General features: G+C 37.9%; 1 protein-coding gene across 1 annotated transcript in view; it reads left to right on the plus strand.

Annotated features, from left to right (window-relative positions):
• The window catches only part of LOC115214419 (protein dachsous-like), a 37,982-nt gene extending 11,394 nt beyond the window's left edge, over window positions 1-26,588 (plus strand). The window contains exons 5-19 of the mRNA XM_029783613.2: window positions 3,481-3,647; window positions 4,530-5,631; window positions 6,666-7,673; window positions 8,932-9,171; window positions 9,821-9,955; window positions 10,929-11,138; window positions 11,597-11,966; window positions 12,923-13,335; window positions 14,275-14,487; window positions 15,100-15,311; window positions 17,206-17,491; window positions 17,652-17,833; window positions 19,404-19,638; window positions 21,810-21,981; window positions 23,271-26,588. Of these exons, the coding sequence (XP_029639473.1) occupies window positions 3,481-3,647; window positions 4,530-5,631; window positions 6,666-7,673; window positions 8,932-9,171; window positions 9,821-9,955; window positions 10,929-11,138; window positions 11,597-11,966; window positions 12,923-13,335; window positions 14,275-14,487; window positions 15,100-15,311; window positions 17,206-17,491; window positions 17,652-17,833; window positions 19,404-19,638; window positions 21,810-21,981; window positions 23,271-25,872 (7,547 nt within the window). The 3' untranslated portion in view covers window positions 25,873-26,588. The remainder of the gene's footprint in view (window positions 1-3,480; window positions 3,648-4,529; window positions 5,632-6,665; window positions 7,674-8,931; window positions 9,172-9,820; window positions 9,956-10,928; window positions 11,139-11,596; window positions 11,967-12,922; window positions 13,336-14,274; window positions 14,488-15,099; window positions 15,312-17,205; window positions 17,492-17,651; window positions 17,834-19,403; window positions 19,639-21,809; window positions 21,982-23,270) is intronic.
• The last annotated feature ends 750 nt before the right edge of the window (window positions 26,589-27,338 follow it).

The raw sequence follows: 27,338 nt of genomic DNA on the forward strand, positions 1-27,338 counted from the left end.
AAAACTTACTTGGAAAAGGATGTGTGACGTTCGATCATATAATAATATAAATAATATATAAATATATACATATATACATACATATATGTACATATACATATGGATGTAGGTATGTACATATATGTATGTATATATGCATATATTCATATATTATTTATATAATATATATATATAATGTGTATGTGTGTGTATGTATGCATGTTTGTGTGTGTGTGTGTGTATATATATATATATACATATACATATATACACTCATATATATTTTCTACCTTTTACTTGTTTCAGTCATAAGACTGTGGCCATGCTGGGGCACCACCTTGAAGGGTTTAATCAAACAAATTGACCCCAGTACTTTGCTTTTTCTTTTTCTAAGCCTGGTACATATCCCGTACAGTCTCTTTATTTTTTAATGAATTACTTAGTTACAGCAATGTAAACAAACCATCACTGGTCATCAAACAGTGGTGGGGGGGGGGACAAACACAAAGACAAATATATATCACCAACATCATCATTGTCATTTAACGTTTGTCTTCAATGCTGGCATGGGTTGGATGATATGATAGGAACTGGCAAGCCAAAAGGACTGCCCCAGGCTTCACTATCTATTTTGGTTCCTGGCATGGTTTTTACAGTTAGATGCCCTTCCAAATGCCAACCACTTGTCTGTTAGTCGGATCCGATCGTTCTACAATAGTCGTATTTATCCCTCTTGCAACCTAACTCTGATCCATCGCCATCTTCCACCTACTTCATCTCTAATTTCCTCCATCTTTGGGCAGCCAATTTCTATAACAATGTTCTCATTAGCAATTATATTCCATCAATACTTCCAGGGTGAGAAGTAGCCCCCACTCTTCACCAAGATCTCTTCTACTATATTGAACACTTGTTCTTACATCTGTCTTTTTTTTTGTGTTACTCCATGATGTGTGTATATATATGTGTCCACATGTATGTATATGCTGTTTTTTGTGTAGATGGAGGTAGCCTTATACAAGTCTGATAGTTTGTATGTGTGTACTTGTGTATGCACGAGTAGCCCATTTATATATACAACTATTTTCATATACACACAATAAATATAAACATACTTTGTACGTATATATATATATATATATATATAAACGTATACATGTATGCACGTTTATATGTGTGTATAAGTTTATTGTGATTAGACATATAAAGTTAAAAGATGTTTGGAAATTTTTTTAAATATTTGTATATTCAATATTTATGCACATACACACATAAATACACACACACTCACATATAATACATAAACATACATACATACATACATACATACATACATACATACATAAATATATATATATATATATATATATATATATATATATATACACAAATACACACACACACACACATATATGCAGATGTGTGTGTAATTTGTATTTCATTTGTAATTGATATTTTCAAATGATACAGACACACAATATATATATGCAAGCAAGCATACACATAAACGCAAACACACACATATATATATATGTATATACATATCCATAGACACATTCATGCATGCCTGCATCCAGCCATACCCACACACACACAGACATATACATACACACACACATACACATACATATTTGTGTCGAATCAATGATGAAGCAACAGGAATTCTATAAAACTAATAAGACTCAACTCACACATACACACAAAGACACACACACTTACACACGCATCCATGTACATACCTACATACAACACATACCCACTTTGCTCTTCATCCTTATCATCACCGTTTACACTCACTTTGCTTTTTCAAAGAAAAAATAAAAAGAAAACCTGTCCTCACCCTACACACACACACACACACACACACACACACACTTCATCACCAGTGAATCTGGGGTGGAGACAGAACCTTTGATGTACTCATTAGGATGTTTTTTATGGAAAGTTTTAAAGAATCTGTATTGATATATAATGGTTATGTGAAATATATAGTAATGAAGACACGATAGACAGACAGACAGACTGACAGGAAGAAAGAAAGAAAGAAAGGAAAGAGAGGGGGAAGGGTGAGTGGGAAGAAGGAGGAAAGAAAATATGGAAGGAAAGGGAGGAATGAATGAATGAATCTTGGAAGGAAAATAGGAATGAAGGAATGAAAGGCAAAATAAAGGGTGGAAGAAAGAAAGATAAAGAAAAGAAGGAGAAGATGGAAGAAGGCAGGAAGGAAAGAAAATGGAAAGAATGGAGAGTGAGCTGAGTGAAAGAAGGGAGAAAGAAAAGTTGGGAAAAAAGCAGGGAAAGAAATCTGGCCAAAAGTAAAGGGAGGAAAACAAGGTTCCCTGTTCCAGAATAACAGAGCCAATGGTTTTCAAGACAGAAGCAGAAGTGAAGAGCAGCAACTAGCATCATCGTCCTCCTAACCATCATCACCACCACCACCTCCATCATCATCATCATCACCATAACCACCAACACTATCATCATCATCACTACCACCATCATCAACACCACAACCATCATCATCACCACCACCACCACCACCATCATCACCACCATCACCACCACCATCATCATCACCACTACCATCATCATCATCATCACAGTCAATATTATTTTGTAGAAATAATCGAAGAAAGTATTTGCTGTAATAAGATCTGGCTTTTGGTAGTGGGGTGGGGTGGGACACACACACATGAAGTGGACATTCTTTTATTGGTCCCTTCATGTAACCAATTCAAAGACAGGAGATAATGTTGACTGCAGTATTTGCTTGGTATATTATTAATCAATACTGAAAAGGATAAAAAAAAAAAACAAGAAAAAAAAAGGCCGTGTTGACCTTGGCAGGATTTGAACTCGGTGAACGAGATGAAATCCTGCAAGGCATTCTATACCCAACAGTTTAGCATCTCTTGCTAATTCACCATCTTTGATGTTAGCTGAAGAGGTATCAATAACTGAAGATTGATATAGTGAGGATGGGGGGGAGCTAGGGTGGAGGGGGGGGGGTTACCTAATTACATTCCAACATGTTAGGTTCTTATGATGATAGCACAAGTGGTGGTTATAGCATTGGTGGTGGTAGGGTGGTAGCGACGGCGGTGGTAACTGTAGTGGTGGTAGCAGCAGTGGTGGAGCTAGTGGTTTTGGTAGGGATTGTTGTTGTGATGGTTGTGATATTCACAGTACTGGTTGCATACTGTAGTTATAGTAGTAGCAGTAGTAGTAGTAGTAGTAGTAGTAGTAGTAGTAGTAGTAGTAGCAGCAGCAGCAGCAGCAGCAGCAGTAGTAGTAGTAGTAGTAGTAGTAGTAGTAGTAACAGTAGCAGTAGCAGTTGTGATGGTGGTTGTATAACAATAATATATCACATGCATGGATATCAGTTTGTGGTATATCCACATACAGATATATATATCTTTTTTCCCCCGTTATTGATTATCAACATCTGCTCCTCATCATAATAACAATGATAATAATGTTACCGTTTTCCTCATATTTCAGCTATTTTGTACTCCATTGTATCCGGAGATCGATTAAGTCTGTTCCGCATCAATTCCACTAGTGGGATGATATCTGTTGCTAACCCACTCGACCATGACACTTTGCCTAGTGTCCTGTTGAATATCCAGGCTGCTTCTGGGAATCCTGCTGTCTTTGGAACAACCCAGGTAAGTTTCCATACATCCTAAATATTTGTTGTGTCATTTCCAATGAAACATTGCCCACTTTATATATATCAACACCAGCTTCACAACACTGCTCACATTATATATATGTATATATATATATTCTATAATTATAAACATAATTATAATCAGGGGTCAGCTAATTGCTTCACCACGCACCGAATTTAGAAATAGGTGTTTAAAATGCCTTTTCTGGTACTATAAAGATGTTCCAGCTGACCCCTGATTGTAATTATGTTTATAATTATAGAATATTTGCATAATTTTACCTAAAAAAGGTTATTTTAATATACAGAACTACTTGGTAAATTTATTAATTATTAATTAATTAATTGATTAATTTTACCCTTTTATTATTATTATTATTGAAACATATATATATATGTATATACTTCAATCAGAGGTGAATCCATAAACAGATATAAAACATCCAAGGGTATAATTTTTCCCTCTGAAGATATTATACTCAGGTCATATAAATTTGATATTTACTTAATATTTATTAAGTATTAATTGAAACAGCTGTAACACCAATCAGTTTACAGAGTGTATTAAGTGCTTTTCACGTGGTGCCAGCACAGGAACTTTTTACTTGGAAAGAGATCACAAGAGTGAGAGCAACACCATTCTCCTAAAACTGCCCCCACACACACACACATTTATGTAATGCCCATCATATTAATACCATGTGCATTATATGGCAATGCCTCTTTTCACAAAACAGCATATGTACACCCGTGTCATTTTTACAACACTGTATACACACACACACGTATATATATCAATGCCATTTTAGACTCTGAATATTTTTCTCATGTACCTGCCAATTCTATTATTTCATCATTTCCTCTTTATTTCTCACAGGTAAACATTACAATCACAGACATCAACGATAACGCCCCTAGATTCATTGCTTCCAATTTAACAATATCTGTCCGTGAAGACAAATCTACAACACAACCATTTTATACAGTCCTTGCTCATGATCTTGACAGTGACCTGAATGGTCAAATTACGTACAGGCTATATAATGATATGAATGGCTTATTTTGGGTCGACTCCAAGCAGGGTCATTTGTGGATTCGCCGTGAACTAGATTACGAACGTAAAAAGAATTACACATTAGAAATCTCTGCAAGAGATCATGGGATTCCATCTCTTTATACAAATCTCAGTGTTTTTATTCAGGTTTTAGACATAAATGACAACAGACCTTATTTTGATAAAAAACTTTATGAGCGGAATGTTACAGAGACTACATTCGATGCAAAAGGGTTCGGAAGCGTGTTGGCATCAGACAAGGATTCCGGTGCCAATGGCCTAATAACGTACCATCTGAAGGAAACAGCTCAATCTAAGAAATTTGGTATTTACCCCAATGACAGTGTTTTGTATGTTCGCGAAGAACTTGACCGTGAACTGAAAGATGTCTACTTCCTAACTGTAATTGCAGTCGACAACGGAGCTCCATCACTGACCGCCAGTACAAATGTCAGGGTGACCGTCCTTGATGCTAACGATAATAGCCCTGTATTCACAAGGGATGTATATAATTTTAATGTTGTCGAGAACAAAAGCATCAGAAGTTTAGTCGGAGTTGTCTCCGCCACTGACCGAGACATCGGGCCAAATGCTCGTCTGAATTACTCAATTAGAGGTCACACATCAGAGTTTGCAATCAACCCGTCTTCAGGTGAAATCTCCCTCTGGCACACTCTTGACCATGAAACCAGAACGCATTACAATTTTACTGTTAGAGTTAACGATAAAGGAAAACCTTCACGCAGCAGCTCAGCCATAGTCAAGATTAATGTATTAGATGTCAATGACAATGCACCACGGTTTCTCTCTAAAAGTAGCGTATCTGTAGCTGAGAACATGGCTAAAGGAACACCAGTATTACAAGTTTTGGCAACAGACCCAGATGCACGAGAAAATGGAATTATTTGCTATTATTTTGATTCAGGTGAGGCTTTCTTTCTTTTCTAATTCTATATAATTTATCATTTTCTTTTGACATTTAATTTTTATGAGACTAACTTATCTGAGACCACTTTTGCTGTTTTAACATGAAAAGAAAACAAAAATGTTTTTTTCAAAGGTTTGTATTTAAATTAAAACCATTCATCGAGGTTTTATGTCAAAATAAAAAAACAAAAAAGCTAAAGTTATGTACCAAAAAATCAGCACAATAAGGTTAGGTTAAAGTTATTTATATTTGGTACTTGGTACTACTCCTGTCAACTTACCTGGTCCTCTGCTTCAAACTCCTTCATCTGTTCTTCTGTCCCCATCGCATTCATCTGCCTTCACCTTGAGGATACATCCTGGTACCTCATCACCACCATCCTCTCCTTTTCCAGTTGGGGTAGCCAAGCTGCTGTAGCAAGACACCTGTTTCCATCCCTCTATTATACTCTTGCCTCTCAACACCTGGCAAAAGCCACTACCCTCAATGCTACACCCTCAATCAAAGAGTCTTGTCTTGCAAGCTGCTTGGCAACCTCACTAGTGCTGGTGCTACATAAAAAATACCCAGTATACTCTGTAAAGTGGTTGGCATTAGGAAGGACATCCAGCAGTAGAAACCTTACCAAAACAGTCAATGGAGTTCGACACAGTCTTCTAACCCTTTGAATTTTTTATCAACCCATCCAACCCATGGTGTAGATGTAATTGACTCATCCCTGCCCCCAAAATTGCTGCCCTTGTGGCAAAATTTGAAACCATTATTAATAACAGTAAGGCAGTGAGCTGGCGAAACTGTTAGCACACCGGGCAGAATACTTAGCAGCATTTTGTCTGAGTTCAAATTCCACCAGGATCAGCTTTGCATTTCATCTTTTGAATTCAGTAAAATAAGTGCTGGTAGAGCTCAGGGTCCAATGTAATCTACTTTGCCCCCACTCCCAAATTTCAGGCTTTGTGCCTGTAGTAGGAAGGACTATTAATAACACTGTTAACTTTTATTATATTTCTTTTTTTTTTTCTGTTTTTCAGGGCAAGACGCAGGTACTCTTGCTAAATTTGCCATCCACCCCAAAAATGGTCAGATCACCACACGCGAAGTGTTAGATTACGAAAGCCATCAGGAGTATGTTTTATCTGTCGTGGCACGAGACAATGGTAACCCACCCAAAGAGAATTATCAAGAAATTACTGTGTCCGTGATTGATGACACGGAAGAAAAACCCCTTTTCCCTGCCAAGAATATTTCATTCAGTATCCCAGAGAATGTCCCTATCCGCACTTTGGTTGGCATCATTGACAAACAGAATGGAAACGATGGTGTGCCTGAATTTTACTTGACTGGAGGCAATATCTTCAGTGCTTTTACTGTCAGTGTTGATAGTGGTGCAATTTATACAATTCGAGAGATTGACTATGAAGAATCATCAACCCATATTCTTGGTATTAAAGTGGTTTATAATGGTCGCTACAGTGTCCAGAGCACCAACCTTACCATCATAATCCATGTGGTTGACATCAATGATAATGCCCCAAAATTTAACAGTGACCCAGTAAAACTATCTGTCCCTGAAAACACCCCCATTGGAACGTCCCTTTATACATTCGTCGCCACAGATTTGGACTCTGAATCCAACGGAAGTATTGTTTATCGCATTGAACAGCTTAATGAGGATCTGGATCGGCAGATGTTCAGCATCGACTCCAGATCTGGTGAGCTAACAGTCAATGAAATGATAGACTATGAGAAGATTCACTCAGTATCCCTGGTACTAATAGCTCAGGATTTATCCCCCGATGTCCGCTCTCGGCTTTCCTCCAGTATTACCGTGCTCATTTCAGTCCTCGACGAGAATGACAACGTACCTCAGATTGCAAGTGCAATGCGGATCACTGTGAGTGAAGAAGAAACTGTTGGGTTTCCTCTCACTCAGCTGATTGCTGTTGATGCTGATTCAACGCACACAGGCAACGGTATTGTTACTTACAATATTATCGCAGGTAACACAAATGAAGTCTTCCGGCTAAATGCAAACAATGGTAAGTACATTTTCTTTCCTGGATTTGTAATAATAACTACTAATAATAATAATGATAATAATAATAATGATAATAATAATAATGATGATGATAATAATAATAATAATGATAATAATAATAATGATGATAATTATAATAATAATAATAATAATAATAATAATAATACGGAAGACACTCGGCAAGAAACAGAAGAAAATTTGAAAAAAGAAGGAAAAATAATAATAATAATAATAATAATAATAAATGCCCTGATGCAGTGCCAGGCAATGGCTTTCATGGCTCTAGATCTTAACTGATTGGAAGTGTTATCATGTACATTGTTTTGTCTTGGGCTACAGCAAATATTATGCTCAATGCCTCAGATTTGCTTGTCAGTTGTTTGACCTTAACCAGTTGAGCATGTTCCTTAGTAGCTGATGATATATGCATCTCTGATCACGAACAGAAGTAGTGGGGGAGCATCATGCCCATGTGCTGAGAGGAATTCTTTGGGGTTTGGATAATTCACCTTTGGAAACCTGGTGTGTTGTTCACCATCCTTAAACAATCCTTATTCAGCCATGTGTTGTTTATCTTCACATGGGATCCCCATGTCACGCACATATGGTTGTGATACATGTGCCTGGTGTACCCTTATCAGGCGGGTAGTCATGATGGGTATACTGGGCTTCGTATATTTTACCCCAGTGTTACTTTGATGGCATGCTCTGCTTTCTCACTCAATAATAATAATTATTATAATGGTGTGCCCAGTAGAATTGTTATAAAAGCTTTGCTTCCTTGGCATGGCCAGAATAATCAGGAAAATATTAGATAGCTGAAAAGAACGGATAGCATGGTACCATAGGCTGCAGGTAGCAAGCCTGCTGCATATGCAAGACTCCGGGGGTTTCAACAAAACCTGAAGTAAAAAGAAATAATAATAATAATAATAATAAGTTTACTGGTAGTGAAAAGCTGACACTGTAGTACATCTCTAGCATTAGAAGCTATGCAAAGCAATAATAAAAATAATAATTATTAAGAGATTTATACGGTTGTTATTGTCATCAATATGATGTTGCAAAATAAATTATTCCAGTGCTATAAAGGAACGATGTGTGAAACATGTGTGTTCACATCTGTGTATATGCTTGTATGTGTGTGTGTCTGTGTGCATATGTAGCCTTTGAGACCAGAGATCCATTTTAAAAAACAAAAAGAAAACCCTCCCTTAACATTTGTGTAATGTCGTATCATCTTTTCTCTTTCTACTTAGGTTTGCTGACTTTAGCAAAGAAACTCGACAGAGAGAATGAGGAACGGTACGAGCTGAACATTACAGCGCAGGACCAAGGTATTCCTCAGCAGATGTCTTACACTCTGTTAACTATTGAAGTTGAGGACTCTAATGACAACACACCAAAGTTTAAACATTCGATTTATTACACCGAGGTTTTGGAAAATGCCAGAATTAATACCACAGTTGTTCAGATTGAAGCTTATGACCTGGATGCTGGTAGGTTGGCTTCCTTGTTGCCTCTTTCTTTCAATTCTTTCTTCATCTTCATTCCATTCTGATCTTCCATCATTTTTCTTTCCTCTCTTTCCTTTGTGGGTTCTTTCTTTTTGCTTTGCTTTGGTCGGCCCTACATATATAGTATGGAAGACTTATAAATCCATAAATTCAGAAGGTATGAGAGGTTAATATATTTAACTACATCACTTCGATAAGATTATGGCACTTGCATAGGATTACAGCCGTTTCACAACCTTCTTGAAATTTTAATTTCAGTATGGCAGAAATTATTCATATGTATTTACCTTAACCCTTTAGCACTTAAACTGGCCATATCAGGCCCAAATATTCTATTTGTTTTATGTTAAAACTGGCCATTCATACCTAACTGGCCTTTTATACCTACCCTGCAATGTTATTCTAAAAATAAACAATCACATCATCAAAATCTCAAAGCCTCAAGATAATGCACGATTAATTCAAAACAATTTGAATAAATAAAGGATTACAGATGTTATCTGAATGTTAAAGGGTTAATATAGATTTTCTAGATTAATCACTAAAACTTTTTTGCTAGTTTTTTTTTTTTTTTTTGCTTTTATTTTTGATAAATACAAATACATGATTCCTTCTCTCCTTTTTCTTTCAGGTGCTAATGGCCAAATTAAATACTTAATTCCTGAAGGAACTGCGAACAATATGTTTAGTATCAACCCACTTTCTGGAATAATCCAAACAAGAGCGACCCTTGACAGAGAACAGAAAATGTCTTACTTAATTATTGGTAAGATCCTGTACCTCTCTTCTTTTTATATTCACTCAAATTCAATGGAACTTAAACTAATTAGCTTTTCTCAGAAACCCCTCATTCTAACAAAAGTTACTTCGTTAGGGAACCACTAAGTTATGTATTGGTTGTAGTGCTGTTCTCATCTTGGTTGTTGCTTTCACAACATTGAAGAAAGGCATCCAGCTGCAGAAACCATACCAAATCAGACTGGAACTAGGTGTAGTTCTCCAGCTTACCAGTTCCAATCAAACCATCTGACCCATGCCAGCATGGAAAGCAGATGTTAAATGGTGATGAAGAGTGTTGACCCTTTGTAAGCCAGTTTTTACCTTTGGGAAGAGGTAGCCTGTATTAGTTTATTCTCCATTCCTTAACCTAATCAGTAGGGGAGGCCATACAAGGAGCTTGCTTTCTGCTGGCATGGTTTCCAAGGCCATTGAAACACTCAAGCAACCACACTGCAACAAGGACAGGGCCTTCTGGTGCTCACCACCCTTGCATTCTTAATATAATCATTAGGCAAAATTGGCATGACCGAAAGCCAGACCTTTAAAATTACACAACGAGCTTCCATATAGTCCCTGTCCAACCAATTGTACTCATAAAAGCTTGGGTTAACCCTTTTGTTACTGAATTTATTTTGAGATACTCTGAGTTTCTTTCAATCACTTTAAATATGACAGAGAAATTAGTAAAATAACTTGGTTATCATTAAGCTAGTGTTAGGAACATAAATTGTGGTGGAAGATTTTAATTCAAAACTTATGAAAACAAGACATTTGTACTACAGAGCCAGAGCCGGTTTCAGCCAGGTTGGTAATGAAAGGGTTAATCTCAGTTTATGGTAAAAGGCAATTTATTGCTCAAGATGTCAGTTCTTATTCAATAGTACATGCTATAAACTACTAGAGCTACCACTGTCGTTAACCCATTTAACACACCAATGTCCTCTGCGTGCACTTTACAGCTTATGCGGTAGATGATGGTTACCCAATGCGCTATGACACCGCAACCGTGATGATAACTGTCACAGATGTCAATGACCACAACCCAATGTTCAAGTTGCCCTCCTATCATATTGTCCTGTCCGAGAACCAGAGATACGATGTCATCCGCACCTTCGTTGCCTATGACTCTGACCAAGACATGAATGGAAAAGTCACTTACAGAATAGCAAGTAAGTATGCCTTTTGGTTCTTTGGCCATATATGCATGCTAATGTACATACACACACACACACACACACAATTGATGTATTCTCTCCTTCTCAGCACAAATACTTATGCACCCAATTATATTGACCCTTGAACATAGGGGATCAATGTAATCAACCTGATACCTTTACTAAACCCATTAGCATTTAAACCAGCCATATCTGGCCAAAATATTCCACCTGTTCAAACTGGCCAGATTTGGCCTCTCACACCTACCCTACAATGTCATTCTAAAAATATACAATCACATCATCAAAATCTCACAGCTACAAGATATTGTATGATTAATTCAAAACGATATGAATAAACAAGCATTACATTTGACAAAATAATCTGAATGCTAAATGGCTAAAATTGCTGGCTTTGTGCCAAAATATGAAACCATGAAAAGACTAACTTTGACTCAAAATACTTATTTCAGATGGCAACGTGGACAATATTTTCTCTGTTGACTCTGACACAGGAGCTCTGTCCTGTCGCCCCTTAGACCGTGAGATGGTCTCTTTCTACAATCTCACACTGGTAGCTGAAGACGGTGGTAGTCCATCCCGTACTGGTCGCACCCACATCCTCGTCACCGTGAAGGACATGAATGACAACGTGCCGATATTCCGGTGGTCAGAGTACAGCCGCATGCTGCCTGAGGACATCGGTATGGGCACCTACGTGATGCAAGTGAACGCTACAGATGCTGATGAAGGACCAAACCAGAACATCACCTATGCCCTTGCGAACGACACATCAGGTCTGTTCTCCTTGAACAGCACTACCGGCATTATTCACACAATAGGGTAAGTCATCATCATTTAATACCTATTTTCTATGCTGGTATGAGTTGGACGGTTTCACAGTTCCTGGCAAGCCAGAAGACTGCACCAAACCTCGCTCTCCATTTTGGCATGGTTTCTACAGCTGGATGCCCTTCCTCATGCCAATCACCTTACAAAATGGACAGAGTGCCCTTTTGTGGAACTAGCACCAATGAGGTCTATTTTGGCATGGTTTTTATGGCTGGATGCCCTTCCTAATGCCAACCATTTTCCAGTGTGTTCAGTTAACCTAGAAGCAAACCATTTTCTATAACATTCAACCAACTTCCAAAATCCATTTTGCAATATTGCAGTTTCGATTCCCAGACCGGGGCATTATTTTGTGTCCTTGAGCAGAAAACTTAATTTCACATTGCTCCAAACTACTCACCTGTAAGCAGGTAATCTTAAAGTGGACTGCTGTTCTGTTCAAGGGCAATGTTAGCCTACCTGCCTAGCCAGCTACAACAATGTGAGGAAGTGCATTGTGACCGGCTGTGTATAACAACATCCAATAGTCTAGTCAATATTCTGATTTATATATGTATATATATATATGTGTGTGTGTCACAGTTTGCAAACAAAAGTAGAAGATAGTACTCAATACATGATGCAGAGTGCATTTATGTATTTATATGAACAGAGTGTTGGTCACTACTCAAGTTTCACTCTCTAATTTGTCATGTGACTTTTTATTGTATTATTTTATCTTATTAAGGTTAGCACACCTTTATGTTCTGAATTAAAATTCCACCAAGGTCAGCTTTGCCTTTTGTCCTTTTGGGGGTCAGTAAAATAAGACCCAATTGAGAAATGGGGTCAATGTAATTGATTAGCCCCTTCCTCCAAAAGTTCAGGCCTTGTGCCCATAGTAGAAAGAATTCTTTGTTTTATCTTATTTTATTTTATTTGACCTTTTACTTTCCTTTTATTTGCAGATACTTTGATCGTGAAAAAAGAAGCGTCTACAATTTTGTGGTTGTTGCTACTGATGGCAGCCTTTATGAGAGTCCCCACACTGCCAGAGTACCTGTTGAAGTACTAATAGATGACGTGAATGACAACAGACCGGCTTTCCCGACAGAACCATTCCGCAAAACGGTATCGGACAATGTCGGGGCTGACCAGTCTATTTTCAGCGTCGAAGCTACAGACAACGACATAGGTCGCAACCAAGTGATAAGTTACACGTTTGGTCCAATGTCAGATCCATCTAGCCAGGACCTCTTTCGGATTAGCTCCAACTCTGGAGTTATTCGCACAAAGCGACGTCTTAGCAAGAAGGATACCAATCGTTACTTTTTACAAGTTATTGCCACAGATAATGGAGGTCCCCGTCTTAGTTCTGCCGGTAAGTAAACAAGCAATTTATGTTCAACTGGCAAAGCAAGCCTATGAAGGAAGTTTTACGTAGTCACACAACCTGCTAAAAATAGCAGTTGAATCTCCTTAAAAGTCACAGCCTTACTATCATCATCATCATCGTTTAACGTCCATTTTCCATGCTGGCATGGGTTGGACGGTTCAACTGGGGTCTGGGAAGCCAGAAGGCTGCGCCAGGCCCAGTCTGATCTGGCAGTGTTTCTACAGCTGGATACCCTTCCTAACATCAACCACTCCGTGAGTGTAGTGGGTGCTTTTTACGTGCCACCTGCACAGGTGCCAGACGAGGCTGGCAACGGCCACAATCGGATGGTGCTTTTTACGTGCCACCGGCACGGAGGCCAGTCGGGGCGGCACTGGCAACAGCCACATTCGAATGGTTCTCTTACATGCAACCGGCACTGGTATCACAGCTACTTAGAAACAAACAGCTTAAAAGCTGCACTCCATGTGGATTTTTAAGTTTGTTCCTGTGGATGGCTAACTGGGCCTGCTGCTCCAAACTAAAGTGATCTAAATAGCATAACTATAATAAATACATCGATAATGACTGTATGCCCTGGTGGTGGTTGATCAGACATTAAGGACAGATGAGAATTAACTCTGTAATGCAATCATTCTATTGTTCCAGTCCCAATTTGAATTTCAACTGTTGGCCAATCTGTCTCAAAGTTCCTATCACTATGTAAAATTAACAAAGCAAATGTCATTCATCTCCCACTTGATCTCTGTCATCATCTGACAAACGCCACGAAGACGGCATGAATTGAATCAGCCAAGCTTTACCTGCTAGAAATAGCTACCTAAATACTTTAAAATCACATTCCAATGCTGGTTGTTCAATACAAACCGAAATACAACAATTTAATTATTTATTTATTAATGAATGTACTTTTCCGTTTTTCAGCGGTGTTGGAGATCACCGTCGGCCTTCCAGGACTAGATAACAATTTACACTTTGTGAAAAAGACGTATTACACACCAGTAGAAGAAAACAGCAGAAAAGGCCTTTCAATCCAGAATATTACTGCCACTTACAAGAAACAAATTGACTCTTCTGTTAATTACTACTTCATTAGTGGTAACGAGGATGCGGTATTTCATTTGAACAATAGAAGTGGTCAGTATACATATATGTTATCAATCTTCCTTTTAATTGTTCTAGTTGTTGGACTGCAACCATGCTGGGGTACCACCTTGAAGGGTCCAGACAAACAAATTGACCGTAGTGCTTATTCTTTGTAAGCCTAATACTTATTCTATTGGTCTCTTTTGCCAAACCACTAAGTTACAGGACATAAACACACCAACATTGGTTGTCAAGCAACGGTGGGGAAACAAACACAGACACACAAACATATACATACATGCACATACATACATACGTACACACAGACAGACATACATACACACAGACAGACAGACATATATATGACAGGCTTCTTTCAGTTTCTGTCTACCAAATCCACTCTCAAGGCTTTGGTTGGCCCAAGGCTATAGAAGAAGACACTTGCCCTAGCTACCACACAGTGAGACTGAACCTAAAACCATATAGTTGGGAAGCAAGCTTTTCACCACACAGCCACACATGCACCTATATATATTTATACACACACACACACACACACATACTCTAAAGCATTACTAACAATAATAATGATGTTGTTTATTATATTATATATATATCTATTATTTATATAGTTATTCAATTTTCTATGTTTTGTCATTTCAGGTGAGATAAGTGTGCAGGACCCTGATAAACTAGACTACGAGACTGTGTCCAAAATACGCCTGATTGTGATGGCCAAGAAGGGCAGTGAACGAGCTTATGCCTCAGTGAACATAGCGGTCATTGATAAAAATGACCATCCACCTGTATTCACGCAACAACACTATGTCTCGTACGTCTGGGAGAATGATAAGCGGAATACTCTCATTACAAAGGTTGGTATTTGGTGTTAGTAGTTGCTGCCATGCTATAAAACTTGTGTTTTATGTGTTAGCCTTAGGTTTAAGTGGTTGTGAAGGCACATGGCGCAGAGGTTAGAGTGTCAGGTTTACAATCATGAGATAGTGAGTTCAATCACTGGACCAGGCAGTGTGTTGGTTTTCTTGAGGAAGACACTGTATTTCATGTTGCTCCAGCTGTAGAAATGAGTTGTGACATCATTGGTGCCAAGCTGTGTCGGCCTTTGCCTTTCCCTTGGATAGCATCAGTGGTGTGAAGAGGGGAGGCTGGTATGCATGGGTGACTGCTGGTCTTCTGCAAAAACAACCTTGCCCAGGCTTGTGCCTTAGAGGGTAACTTTCTAGGGTGCAATCCAATGGTCACTCATGGCTGAAGGGGTCTTTTACTTTATGTTTAGGTGGGTTAACTGGCAGAACTGTTATCATGTTGGGTAGAATACTTAGAAGTATTTCATCTGTCTTGACATTGTGCGTTCAAATTCCATCGAGGTCAACTTTGACTTCATTCTTTCAGGGTCAATAAAATAAATACCAGCTGAGCACTGGGGGTTAATGTAATCAATTTGCTCCCTCCCCCAAAATTGCTGGCCTTGTGCCAAAATTTGAAACCATTATTTCTCCTATATTTAGGCAGCAAGCTGGCAGAATCATTAACATGCCAGACAAAATACTTAGCGCCATTTCATCCGTCTTCACGTTCTGAGTTCAACTTTTCCTTTCATTCATTAGGGATCAATAAAATAAATACCATTTGAGCAATGGGGTCGATGTAAATTGATTTATCCCCTCCTCCCCACAAAAACATTTCTGGCCTTGTGCTAAAAATTTTATACCAATATTGCTTTTGTGTCCTCCTCAAAGTCCCATGCAGAACTTTTCTAACAGATCCAAGGGTTTATGGTGTGTGTGTTGTGGTATGAGAGAGAATAAGCGAGTAAAAGTTTCTGAGATGGTTTTTGGTCTTTATGGTTCCAAAGAAATAAGGGTCCTTTTTGCCACAATGAGTGCTACTTCTTCTATCTCTCTCACACACACACACATGTACAGACATATCTTTATCTTCTACTTGTTTCAGTCATTAGACTGTGGCCATGCTGGGGCACTGCCTTGAAGAATTTTTGCTCAGTTGAATTAACCCCAGTACTTAATTTTTTTTTCTCAAGCCTAGTAGTTATTCTATCAGTCTCATTTGCCAAACCACTAAGTTACAGAAACATAAACACACCAACACCAATTGTCAAGTGGTGCTGGAGGACAAACAAAGACACACACACACACACAGACACACACATAAACAGGCTCCTTTCAGTTTCCATCTGCCAGATTGACTCACAAGGCTATGGTCAGTCCAAGGCCATAGCAGAAGACACTTGGTCAGGTTGCCACACAGCTATGCTTGCACTTAAATGCACACATAAGCATTGAAGTGGCTGTGTGGTAAGTAGCTTGCTTACCAACCACATAGTTCTGGGTTCAGTCCCACTGCATGTCACCTTGGACAAGTGTCTTCTACTATAGCCTTGGGCCGACCAAAGGCTTGTGAGTGGATTTGGTAGAGAGAAACTGAAAGAAGCCCGTCGTATATATTCATATATATATATGTGTCTGTGTTTGTCGCCCCAACATCGCTTGACAACCGATGCTGGCTTGTTTATGTCACCGTAACTTGGCGGTTCGGCAAAAGAGACCGATAGAATAAGTACTAGGCTTACAAAGAATAAGTCCTGGGGTCGATTTGCTCGACTAAAGGCGATGCTCCAGCATGGCCAAAGTCAACTGAAACGAGTAAAAGAGTACATAATTCACATGCACGCACACACACACACATTTGAAGACTTCAGTAATATGAGAAACCTTCTGTCTATTTCAGGTGGTTGCCAGTGACAGTGATGCGGGTCGTAACAGTCAGATAAGGTACAGCATTATAAGTGGGGACAAAGACGGTGTGTTCCACATCAATCGATCAACTGGTGTAATTACAACCACCAGTCCTTCACTGGACCGTGAGATCTATTCCTCTTACCAACTGAAAATTGAAGCAGATGATAATGGCCGCAACTACATGTCTTCTACTTGTATCGTACAGATCACCGTCGTAGACAAGAACGATAACACCCCAGTGTTGCCCAGGCTTAAGCCTCTTAGTATTCCAGAAGGTAAGTATCCTTCCATGTTTACTGTGTATTTTTACTGATCCTGCTCTTCCTCCTCCTCTTCTTCTTCTTCATCTCAACACAGTCCTTAATGTAACATCACCACTTCCTGCTGATTGCACTAATTGCTTATTTATACTTACTTTTATGTTTACTCTTTCAGACACAGTGGTTGGATCAACAATCTCCATGGTAACAGCGAACGTGGCTGATTTGAACCCCAATCTCAGCTACAACATCACCTCCACTGATGGAATGTTCAATGTTGACCACCTCACCGGAGAGGTGACTCTAGCAAAACCCCTTGACTACAACAAACAGAAAACTTATAACTCTTATGTCATTGTAAGGCATTGTTTTAATATCTTATTCCCTCCTCCTCATCCTCCTCATCCGCTTACTACCACTTCTTCCTCCTTTCTACTTCTTTCTGTCTTTCTTTCATTCTTTTCTTCCTTATTTAAAAAATCATTGTTATTTAACCCTGTGCTCCATTGATGTGGAAGGCCTTATGATAGCAAATGAGATAGGGCAAAATGATCTGACCCATGACTGAAAAACATTGTGTAATGGCTACAAAGCTGCAGAGTCCAAAGACTGTACATATTTTAAGATAAACACTTGTGTTTGGGGGATGTTGCTGTACTTGTGTTTTTGGATGCTGGAATCAATGTCTCATCAGATGATAAAGCAACTCTGTAGGTATTTCAGCCCCATCCACCTTGAAACCAGAGCTGCCAAGAACCAGACAATCAATATAGGTGACAAAAAAGTAAAAATCGAACAAACACTGTGTATATGTGTTTGCTGTATATATATATATATAAATTTAAAATAATAAAGGTGAAAAATTTAGTATTAATTTGATTAATATTAATTTAAAACCAGCAGTCTAGCATATTAAAATCTGAAGGTTCAGAAAATTATATTACATACATATAAGAGGGATGACCACTACGTGGACAACCCTTATGCCAGAAGTAGATCTGCTATGGTATTACCACTAAGAAAAGAATGTTCTCAAGAAAATTTAGCAAAAGCCAGAACGTTTGCTAAATTTTCTTGCGAACATTCTTTTCTTAGTGGTAAGACCACAGCGGATCTACTTCTAGCATAAGGGTTGTCCACATAGTGGTCATCCCTCTTATATGTATGTAATATATATTTGACTCTACAACACTGTGTATAAATTCCGTACTTGGAATGACCAAGTTTAAGTACTGCTGGATCTCACTCACACGGTATTGGAATCTTACATTGTGTATAAACTCTATATTTGGAAGGACCCATTTTAAATTCTGTTGGATTTTACTCATAAGGTATTGGAATCTTACATATATACCATTCTGCCTAAAAAATGGATCTACAGCTTCAATATCCCTACTATAGATGAAACAGGGACAACTGAAGGGGGGGAATATTCCTTGTGTTGTATGTCCTGTACTCTGTTTTTTCATTGTTTGAAAAAAGTTTGTTTCCATGTTTTTTTTTGTGTTTTCGTTTCTCATTGTGTTCAACGTTTTTTTGATGTCCTGTACCCATATATGCATGTATATATACATATAGATGTATGTATGTATATATATGCATATATTTATATATTATTTATATTAATATATATATATATATATAATATATATATATGTATATATATACACACACACACACACATATACTCATGTGTGTGTGTGTGTATACTTAAAGCTGGTATCAGTTACAGAAATAAATATTGCATAAATTTACACACACATACAGAGCCACAAATAGGCTAGTGCACTTCATAGCACTAGGGTCAAATATTGTTTTATACAAATGTTATAAAGATATGTATATTTAATCACTGACAAAACTCTATAAACTCCATTAATTTTGCATATTAAGAGAAACATAATTTTTGTTGTCATCTTTGTTTTAGGTGAAGAACGATGTAAGCAACGCAACTGTGAAACTTCAAATAAATGTATTAGACACAAATAACCATGCTCCAGAGTTTAGTGAGAGCAGTTACCAAGTATCGGTCAAAGAAAACGCTTACGTTGGCAAACCTATCTTTACTGTTACCGCCCTCGATTCGGATTCAGGAAAGAATGCAGATATTACTTACAAGATGGATGTCCAGGTTCCAGAGTTCTACATTAACCCCAAAACTGGTAGGAAACATTTCCTCCTCAACCTAATTTCTCCTCTTTGCCCTTCTTAATCCCAACCACTTTACAGTGTTAACTGGGCGTTTTGTTTTACAGCCACCAGCACAAATGAGTCTGTCATGCAGTTTACAAGACTATAAACCCCAGGGGAGCAACTTTATGCTAGAAGATGGTGGGGTAAAATATGGGTCAAAAATACGAGGGAAGGGGCCAGACTAGAAAAGGTTTCTTTAAGAGAATCTATTTCCCATGTGCACATAGTAAGTACTGCTTCAGTGTATCTATCACATATGAAGCTTACATTCACCAAGTCTACCTGTGACTCCACTTAATCTCTGTTGCATATCCATTGCTTACATTCAGTACAATGTATGGAGTTTACACCTACTCCTTTTCTGCATATCGAACAAGGCCATTTCCCCCAAAGGTACCAGGATCCTGTCTTCTTTCTTACTCACTAAAACTTTTTGTCTTTGCTAGGTTTACTTTATGGCATCTTCATTCTTGGTTTAGTCTCCATGTCTGGAATTTCCTCTCTAATTCCTTTAAATCTTCTGGCATAAAAATGGATATTACATGATGATAACGATAATTGTGCGTGTGTGTGTGCATATGTTTTATAGATATGTATTGCATGTACGTATTATCAACATCATCATCATCATGAAACATCCATTTTCCATTGCTAGTGCAGAATGCATAGTTTGTCGTGTATATATGTATTCTCTATTATATTTGTAATATATATATATGTTATACATATATGTATCATATAAAGATTATATTTCTATATATATGTATGCATATGTATTATGTATATATATATATATATTTATATATATATATACACACATATATATAATAAGAAATATTACCCCCTACTGTCACGTTCATGTTAGATTGACAGTATACAACCATTCTATATATATATATATATATATATATATATATATATATATATATATATTTATATAGATAGATAGATTGATAAATAGACAGACAGACAGACATTTATATATATAGATTTTTATTTATATGATATATATATATATATTATATATATATATATATATATAGAAGCTCTGTGTGTATGTGAAATCAAATGAAGGTAGAATTTAAGAATCTCTACCATTCTGTTGTTGTTCAGCTTCAGGTCAGTCAAGATCAAACAAACCTATAGTAAAAGACATTCCACATCATGACCATCCTGTCTTTTTATATTTTGACTTGGTTTTATCAATGACTGTATCACTGTCTTTTATAAACGTGTTGCATGTGATTTGAAAGTTATTTAGCTACCGTATCAAGATGGCATTTGTGTGTGTGTGTGTGTGTGTGTGTGTGTGTGTGTGTGTGTGTCTAGCAGGGTTAGAAGAGGGTTGGAGAAAATATCTGAGATATTTACTAATGCACTTTTACATTCAGTGATCAAATCCTGCCCAGACCACCTCTACATAGGCTTCTGAGGTTGATTAATTAAGTCTTGTGCGGTCAGGCCACAGTTCTGTGACTGAAACCAGAATAAATGAATGACTGTGTAAGTAGAATTGACAGTAGATTGTAAGTCTTGGAATCACCCAACCAACCAATCACTCATCATCGATGACATACTTGGCACCGTATCACACAACCAGTGCAATATCATGCCAACATCGTTGCAATGCTCTATTAACACGAAGATTTGATCAGAGTTAATTATAGAGAGGCTACCGCTCAGGTGAGAGAACAGTCTGTCCAGCTAACTACTGCTTCACTCACAGCTACGAGAGAAACATTTCTCTGACCTTTTCAAAATAGATAATAAATATTCTTTGAGTTCTTTCACCATGGCAGAAATTTTATTGGAGATTTCGTCACACTTTATAGAAGCAAGAAGAGAAATGAAGATAGTCACCACATGCAGAAGAATGTATTTGGGTCTGAGACACAATATCAGTCGTTGATTTAAGAAGTCAAGATTCACAACTTCAGAACTCCTAAAGAATACTCATTTGCATTCTCCAAAAACAATAAACTTTCCACTTCAAAATTAAATTTATTTATTTATTTATTTGTTTTACACCTTTCCCATGATTGATTTCAGTTCTTCCAACTTCCTTACCTCCAACTTTTGTCTTTTTTCCCAAACTTTTTTTCCTCCTAACCAACCGTTTTCTGGCTGTCAATTCTTGCAGGAACCATTCACGTGAACAAGACGCTGACTTACAACCCTAACAAATCATTTATCCAACTTGTCGTCGTCGCCGAAGATGGTGGCACGCCACGGCTGTCAACCGTCGTCGGTATTTACGTGCAAATCTTTCCTGTCTACAACACCATTCCTAGCTTTCCTCAACTCACTTACAGGTAACAATCAGTCTTCTTTCTGAATCTTGCCCTTTTTCACTTACAGATTTGTTCATAGACAAAATATTTTGCATATTAATTTGTGCTATTGTGTTGTGTTTCCAACTGGAAATCAGGAAATCTGAAGGCAGCGAGCTGGCAGAAACGTTAGCACACCGGGCGAAATGCTTAGCAGTATTTCATTTGCCGCTACATTCTGAGTTCAAATTCCGCTGAGGTTAACTTTGCCTTTCATCCTTTCGGGGTTGATTAAATAAGTACCAGTTACGCACTGGGGTCAATATAATCAACTTAATCCATTTGTCTGTCCGTGTTTGTCCCCTCTGTGTGTAGCGACTTGTGGGCAGTAAAGAGACAAGTTACGCACTGGGGTCGATTTAATCGACTTAATCCGTTTGTCTGTCTTTGTTTGTCCCCTCTGTGTGTAGCCCCTTGTGGGCAGTAAAGAAATAAGGAAATTTGAAGTATAAGTTGATGATGGATCTTAATGGCCATTCAAAGTATCTCACATACACGCCTTGATTCAGGCTATAATGAAAGCAACAAATACATATACAAGCAAGGAACCCTTGAAGTTGTCTAAAATTTTTGGCTAGAATTAAAATCAGCCTAAAATTATATAAAATTTTAATCTTAAATGGTATACTTACACCAAACAGTAATATTTTACACTATTTTAAGACTGAATTAATTTATACACCATCGTAATCATCATTGTTTAACGTCCATTTTCCATGCTGGCATAGGTTGGATGGTTTGACTGAGGACTGGCAAGCCAGTAGGCTGCACCAGGCTCCAGTCTCATCTGGCAAGGTTTCTACAGCTGGATGCCCTTCCTAACACCAACCACTCTTAGAGTGTAGTGGGTGCTTTTTACGTGCCACTGGCATGGGAGCCACTCAGGCGACACTGGCATCGGCCACATTTGGATGGTGCTTTTTATGTGCTACACACACACACGCATATATATACATATATATATATACACACACACATATACACACATGAATATATACACATATATATATATAAATATACATACATATATATATATAAATATACATGCACACACATATATATATATATAATATACATACATATATATATATAAATATACATGCACACACATATATATATATATAAATATACATACACACACATATATATACATATATAAAATAATAAACATACATGTACACATACACATATAAAATTTTAAACATATATATATTTGAGCTTTTCCGCTTCATTTCTGAGTTTCTAATTCTTTGCTTTCTGTTGTTTTTCAGGCACAATGTCAAGGAAAATATTAGCCGTGGTACTGTTCTACTTGACGTGAAACTACCAAAGTCAACGAGTCTCACACAGAACAGGATCTTCTATAAAATTGTCCAAAGTGAAATGCAAAACGTCTTCTCTATCGGTCGGCGTTCGGGTGAGATTGTTCTCAACAGTATGCTTGACCGAGAGAAAATTGATGACTACAGCTTTACAGTAATGGCGATGAGTGGTCACCAATCATCCACAGTGAATGTCGACATTCTCGTCGACGACATCAACGACCAACGTCCAGTTTTTGACCAAGCAATCTATCATGTCGTGTTGAATGAATCGTTCCTCAGCAATGTCAGCTTTTGCCAAGTCCAAGCATCCGATAGGGATGTTGGCAACAACGGAAGAGTGGCTTACGCAATTACTTCTGGTAACGATAACGGGCTATTCCGAATAAACCGAGAAACCGGTAGGATATTTATCACTGCCGGACGTCACTTAGATTATGAATCGCAAACCAGTCACAAACTTGTTGTGAGGGCCATTGACTGTGTCGGCTGTAAGGTCGGCGAAAGTCGACTGATGACTTTTACGTCAGTCGTGATAAATGTGACAGATGTCAATGAATCTCCTCCCCGTTTCCCACTTCGAAAATATATTGAATTTATTGCCGAAAATGAACCGGTCACCACTCGTATATTCCAAGCTCATGCAAACGATGAAGACAAGTACGAGAAAATGAGCTACCACATCTTCAACAACGACTACAGCTACTTCTACATTGATAAAGAGAGTGGCTGGGTTCACAGCTCAGTGAGCTTTGACTATGAGTCACGTACTCAGTACACATTCCAGCTGTTGGCCAACGACAGTAACGGACAGAACACGACAATTAAAGTTACAGTAAATATTTTGAGTGTTGACGAGTATACGCCCAAGTTTAAGAAGAAGTCGTACTCATTCGAAATCCGTGGTGATGCGGATGTCGGTGACTATGTAGGCGAAGTCAATGCCACCGATGAGGACAAAGGGGAAGATGGCCGCATATTCTTCCAGCTTGGTGATCCAGCCAGCCCGTTTCTGATCTCACCAATAAACGGTAGCATCTATGTACGAGAGAACTTACGTGGAATTCGAAGTGGACACCAGTCTACTAGTCGACGAAAGAGGGACACAAAAGAAACAGAATCAAATGAGAAATATGAGGATGTGTCCCTGGTCGTTCTAGCTGGATCAGGGAAGTCGAATTCCAAAACAACAAGCACCAAGGTGAATGTAAAAATTGACCGTGGTTGCATAGGATGTAATAAGTTAAAAGTATTCAATCCGGAACCAAGCAGTAAGAAACTGGTGATAATAATTGTTGCCGTATTAGTCAGTCTCATCATCATCAGTGTCTGCATTCTGTTGTTCTTGCTTTTTCGGCGTCGGTATCGCAAACGAAAACCCCGAAGCGCACCACCAGCTTTTAATACTGCATTTGAGGTACCTCCACCTGTTGCTCCGAGGCACACTGGACCTCCCTCCTACCAAGAAGTCGTTCACTGCAATGGGCATTCTGTGAACATTGCTCGGTCCGAGGTGCTTTCTGATAGGTCAGGTAACTCAACATCTAGTGGGCGTGGTTCTGCAGAAGAAGAAGAGGATGAAGAGATTCGTATGATCAACTCCAACACCTGCATTCAGTCACAAACATTGTCAAGAAAGAGCAAGATGCCTGACTCTGGCATCCAGCAAGATGATGACAGCTGTTCCGAACCTCCAGTTCAGAACCATCAAGAGTATTTTGCCCGGCTAGGTATCGATACCGCACGGATACAGGCTAAGGCAAAAGCTGCTGCCGTTGCACCTTCTGTGGATAGTATCCGCCATTACCAAGATGAAGGTGGCGGAGACAGTAACAACGTTGACAATTTTGTGTATGAAAAGCTAGGAGACATTGAGACAGACGATGAGTTGTCTATTATAGAGAACTCAAGAGATCAAGGGTTTCATGATGCAGAACCCCACCAGGTGGCGTCGTTATCTAGTGTAGTGAACAGCGAAGAAGAATACAGCGGTTCCTATAATTGGGATTATTTGCTTGATTGGGGTCCACAATATATGCCACTGGCTGATGTTTTTGCTGAAATAGCTCAGCTAAAAGATGAAGAAAATTCAAACTTTAGACCCAAAAAACAGCCAGTTCACATGGTCCCTCAAAGATTTGTAAATAGCACATTGAATGCTAACATTCGGACTGTACCACCTCCTATAATTACAGATGCACCCCCCAGAATGTATAAGCAAGGTTCAAAGCACTCTAGTCACACAGCAGCTCCAGGAGGCCCCATGATCCCTTCATCAAGGACTAATGCTCCTCTCCCACCGTTGCCTCGGTCACCAATCACCCACGAGTCCTTTTTCCCATCCCCTGCATTGACTCCTTCATTTTCACCCTCTCTGTCGCCATTGGCAACAAAATGTCCATCCCTATCTCCTGTTGTTAGCTCCCGTGGAGCTTCAAGTTCTGGACACAGCTCTGCTCCAAACATGCCGGGCCGTGCACATGCAATAGTCAAACAAAGTCAGACTGGTTACATAGCTTCACCAGATTCAGAACAAGAGATTAGAATATGAAAAAAAATTGGTTTTTAAAAAGACAATTACTTATTTTTTGTTCAAATTTTTTTTTTCTTCCACCACTCAGTTCTGTTATTTCTCCAAATGCCTTGTAATTCTGATTCTACAGGTCAGCCAGCAGGACATCACAATTCACATTGTCTAGTTCTAGAGAACAGGCAGACAGACAGACAGACAGAGTAAAAGAAACGAACTTTGGTGGATATTGGTCTGCAACACACGATTGTCTAAATTTAGATGTAGCAGACAGTAGTGGGAACTGGCTAGATAAAAATGCATCCAGCCCCACACAAATTTAACTACTACTACTACTAATAATAATAATGATACAACAACTATTATTACAAGTGACGAGGTAGACATAGACAGATGTTTACAGGCTTGCATTGTCAAATGTCCCTCTAAAACTTTAGGCTCAATTCTCACATCGCTGCCAAACCAAATGGGGGAGAAAAAAAATACATATATATATATGAATAAATAAATAAATATAAAATAAAATAAAGTGTTTGCTCTGCTCTTAAAAAAAATAAGCCTGATCTAATACTCCATTGAATTCTGATTATTCTTGGTTAGAAATAAATAAAAAAAAAATTGAATTTATTTTTGCACAGCTTCCATCCATATAGAGAGAGAACCTCACAAATCCACTTCCATCAATCTCTGCATTCTACAAATATTTTTGTCTTGGAACTAATATATGTCAAAAAAAAACAAAAAACAAATAAATAAATGAATGAATAATAATAATAATAAAGGAAAAAGAAAAACAAAGATAAAAGGAGAAGAAAGAAAACAAAACAATAGAGGAAAAAAACAAAAACTTACCCTTTTTGTTTTTTTTTTAAATTCTGGAAGTCGCTTTTATTTTTTAACATATATATATATATTTTTTAATTTAATTTTTTTTTTTAATTTTTAAATTTCTGAGCAATTTAATCAAATGCTGTTGTAAACTTCCTTATATAGGCATGGCTTCCATATCAAATCATTCTTGTGCAAAAAAGGTTGTAGAATGATAGATAAACAAACTTTCACATGCTTCAGTTACGAAAATCATGCATATTATTATTATTATTATTATTATTATTATTATTATTATTATTATATTATTATTATTATTATTATTATTATTATTATTATTTGTATATTATTGTTATTACTATTATTATTATTATTATTATATTATTATTATTATTATTAAGGACGGCAGTTTGACGGAATTGCAAGAGCATCAGAAAAAGTGCCTTGTGGTATTTGTTCCGGCTCTTTACATTCTGAGTTCAAATCCTGCCAAGGTTAACTTTGCCTTTCATCCCTCCTGGGATGATAAAAATAGAACTACCAGAGTACCTTTCAAACCCTGATGTTGATGGTGCAGAGTAACCCTCACCGACACCAACTCCCTTCAAAATTGCAGGCCTTGTGCCTAAATCAGAAACTGCTACAATTATTATTTTTAT

This window comes from Octopus sinensis, linkage group LG7 (genome assembly GCF_006345805.1).
Source record: "Octopus sinensis linkage group LG7, ASM634580v1, whole genome shotgun sequence".
Lineage (NCBI taxonomy): Eukaryota > Metazoa > Mollusca > Cephalopoda > Octopoda > Octopodidae > Octopus > Octopus sinensis.